Source organism: Otolemur garnettii, unplaced genomic scaffold (assembly GCF_000181295.1).
Source record: "Otolemur garnettii isolate 467f Iridium unplaced genomic scaffold, OtoGar3 scaffold00068, whole genome shotgun sequence".
Taxonomy (NCBI): Eukaryota; Metazoa; Chordata; class Mammalia; order Primates; family Galagidae; genus Otolemur; species Otolemur garnettii.
Window position 1 is genome coordinate 10,028,510 of NW_003852463.1, and position 3,964 is coordinate 10,032,473.

General features: G+C 36.5%; 1 protein-coding gene across 1 annotated transcript; it reads right to left on the reverse strand.

Annotated features, from left to right (window-relative positions):
• Positions 1-1,579: 1,579 nt before the first annotated feature.
• Positions 1,580-2,077, reverse strand: LOC100942518 (60S ribosomal protein L26-like). Its single transcript, XM_003793460.3, has one exon. It carries the CDS (start codon positions 2,074-2,076, stop codon positions 1,636-1,638), a length of 441 nt encoding a protein of 146 aa, XP_003793508.1. The 5' UTR covers position 2,077; the 3' UTR covers positions 1,580-1,635.
• Between the last annotated feature and the right edge of the window lie 1,887 nt (positions 2,078-3,964).

Consider the following 3,964-nt stretch of genomic DNA (forward strand, 5'->3'; position numbering starts at 1 on the left):
AAAAAAAAAAAAGAAAAAGAAAAAGAAATAACATAGCTGAACACCCAAAGGGCTCAAAGATGGTCAGTACCAGGTGCTTCTGGAGGTAGATGGTTAAGAGAGAACTAACACAGGAATATTCTTTGAAAATCAGGCCAAAAAGCAACTCAGGGAAACTTCCACTTTGGTCAGGATAGAACAAAGAGACTACATGTACCCTCCCACCAAATACAACTTATAAAATAGACAAACATATAAAACAGATGTCATCATGTCATAAGATATGAGGCGATGAAGTATAGCAGTCTCTGAGAAACAGGAAATAAACAAAATGAGCTCTATGATTGCCCCAGGTTACTGTCTCCTGGGAGTTTCCAAGTCTACCCAAGATTGGCAGAATATACATTCCTCTTTAGTATACACAGAACATTTAGCAAAATAAATAAAGTAAGCCTCAATAAATTTAAAATGATTCAAGTCGTACAAAGTATATTCTGTGACCAAAATGATATTGAAAAAGAAATCAAGCAGAAAAATAGACCTCAACCCTCCCCATATGTTTGAAAACCAGGTAACGCACTTCTTAACACATGGGTCAAAGAAGAAGCCAAAGAGAAATGAGAAAGTATTGCAAACGGAATAAAAAGGCAAACACAATATATCAAAAATTTGTAAGATGTGGATAAAGCAAAACTTAGAGGAAAATGCCTATATTTGGAAGAAAACAAGTATTCAAACTGACAACCTCAGCTTCCTTTTTCCTTAAGAAACTAGAAAAAGAAGAGAAAATGAAACTCTAAGCAGAAGAAAGAAGACAAGAATGATACCAACATTTTAAAGAAATAATACTAAGACTACACGAACTCTTGCAGAAAATTAAAGAACAGAAAGAGAATCCTATGAGGTCAGTATTCTATGATACCAAACCATGTCAAGTCATTGCAATAAAAGAAAATTGATGGACACAAATTTCTTTTTCTTTGAGACAGAGTCTCAAGCTATTGCCCAGGGTAGAGTACCATGGTGTCAAAGCTCACAGAAACCTCCAACTCTTGGGCTCAAGTGATCTTCTTGCCTCAGTTTTTCTATTTTTTAGTAGAGACAGGGTCTCACTTTTTGCTCAAGCTGGTCTTGAACTCATGAGCTCAAGCAATCCACCACCTTGGCCTCCCAAAGTGCTAGGATTACAGGCATGAGCCACCATCCCCAGCAACACAAATTTCTTAAAATAACATTTTAATAAAGTGATTTCAAAATAATATATATATATATATATATTTAGACCAAGTAGGCTTTATTCCATGGTTGGTTTAACATTAGAAAATCATTTACTATTAAATTATTATTTAATTTGCTATATTAACAAATTTTTTTAATGTGCCCACTTTAATAGATACAAAATAAGCAATTAACAAAATCTAACTCCTATTCCTGAGAAAAACTTTCAACATACTAGAAATAGATAGGAACTTCTACAACTTAATAATAGATATTATGTAAAACCTACAGCTAACAACATAATTAAATGATGAAAGATTGGTTGCTTTCCCCAACATCAGAGCAAGGAAAGGATGTATGCTCTTACCACTTATATCCAGTCTTTTTTTTTTTTTTTCATTTAAGCAGTGTTTAATGAAAGTTGCATATAAGATTATTTTATTCCTGCATCTTCTTCTCAATTGTTTCTTCCTTGTACTTGCTCTTTTCCTTTCTGACTTGGCAAGATTTGGCTTTTCGTTCAAGGATCTTTTTGTGGTCTTTGTCCAGTTTAAGCCTAGTAATAACCACCTTGCTGGGGTGAATGCCCACATGGACAGTTGTGCCATTAGCCTTTTCTCTCTGCACCCACTCAATGTAGATGACATATTTCTTCCTGTAAACCTGGACTGCTTTACCAATCTGCTGACCTTTATGATGCCCCCGGACAACCTGAACTTCATCATCCTTCCGGATGGGCATGGATCGAACATTGTACTTCTGTCTCAGCTCTTTGGAAAGAGGGGAAGACATAATCTTCCTGAGAATGTGGGAAGGTGCATTGAAATGTCTTTTGCGGTTCTTGCTTCGGTCCGAAGTCACAAAGGGATTGAACTTCATTTTGGCTGCTGCCTCTCAGGCGATGGCCGCAAAAGGCTTATATCCAGTCTTGAACTGGAGGCTCTAGCCAGTGCAATAAGGCAAGAAAAAAAAAAAAAAGAATTGAAAAGGAAGAAGTAAAACTGTCTTTATTCACAGGATGTGACTGTCTATATAAATAATCCTATACGATTTATAAAAAGGCTACTAGAATACCTAAGTTTAGCAAAATTTCAAAATACAAAAGCAATGTATAAAATAATAGACACAAATAGTGAGAAATAGAATTTCAAAATATTATACCATTAATAGCACCATTTAAAAATATGAAAAAGGGATAACTCTGATGAAAGATGTGCGAGTCCTGCACAATGAAAATGTTATGAAGAAAAATTAAAGAATAACTAAATAGATACACAGGTCATTACAAAAGTTTTGACATACATAAAAATCAAGAAACATGGATAAAAACAAATGAAGCCCTCCCAGCAACACTAATAAGCCAAACACGTTGAAACTTAAACAGGTGAATCAGAAAGGACACTGTCCACTGTGTTCCTTGGAAGTGAAATAATGGACCATAACACAGTCTATCTCAAAACTTTCATAGTGAAACATATATACTGTATTCCTGTATTAGAATACTCAATATTGCTAAGATGTAAACTTTCCCCAATTTGATCTATAAATAGAATACAATCCAAATCAAAATTCCAGAAGGCTTTTTACCGTACCCATTACACATTATATCAAACATTATACAAAACTTATATGTATTAAACATATATGTACAGTATACATTTACATTTTATATTACAAAATAAATGTTTTTCAATTGACAAGCTGATTCTATAATTCCCTTGGAAATGCAGAAGGCTTAGAATAGCTAATTCAACTTTTTTCTTACTTTGTTGCCCTCGGTAGAGTGCCCTGGTATCATAGCTCACAGCAACCTCAAACTCCTGGGCTCAAGCACTCCTGTTGTTTCAGCCTCCCAAGTAGCTGAGACTATAGGCACCTGCCACAATGCCTGGATATTTTTAGGGATGGGGGTCTCACTCTGGCTTAGGCTGGTCTCCAACTCACAAGCTCAAGTGATCTGCCTGCCCTGGCCTCCTAGAGTGCTAGAATTACAGGCATGGAGCCACAATGCCCAGCTGCCAATCCCACTTTTAAGAAAGAAGAATCAGGCCAGGCACAATGGCTCATGCCTGTAGTCCTAGCACTGTGGGAGGCCAAGGCAGGTGGATTGCTGAAGTTCAGGAGTTCAAGACCAGCCTGAGCAAGAGTAAGACCCTGTCTGTAAAAATAGCCAGGTGTTGTGGCGGGTGCCTATAGTCCCAGCTACTCAGGAGGCTAAGGCAAGAGAATCACTTGAGCCTAAGTGTTTGAGGTTGCTGTGAGCTATGATGCCACAGTACTCTACTGAGGGTGAAAAGTAAGACTGTGTCTCAAAAAAAAAAAGAAGTATGGAGAATTTACATTATCTATCTTCAAGACTTAGAATAAAGCTACAATAATCAAGACACCATGGCATTGAATTCAAGATAGACAAATAGAACAATGAAATAGAATAGACAATACAGAAATAAAACCTGGCAAAAGTGCAAAGGCAGTTTGATGAGAAAAACAATCTTTTTGACAAATGGTGCTGAAACAATTGGATATCTAAATGCAAAAAAAACAGAACTTTAACCCATCTTACACCATATAGAAAAAATAACTCGAAATAGATCATAGACCTAAACCAAAATCTAAAACTATAAATTTCTGGTGAAACAAAAAAAGAGAGAGAGAGGCTTGGTGTCTGTAGCTCAGTGGATAGAGCGCCAGGCACATACACTGGAGCTGGCAGGTTCAAATCCAGACTGGGCCTGCCAAACAACAGTGACAACTATAACAACAACAA

Coding starts and splice junctions, on each gene's coding strand:
- LOC100942518 (XM_003793460.3), bottom strand. CDS start 2,076: ATGAAGTTCAATCCCTTTGTGACTTCGGACCGAAGCAAGAACCGCAAA.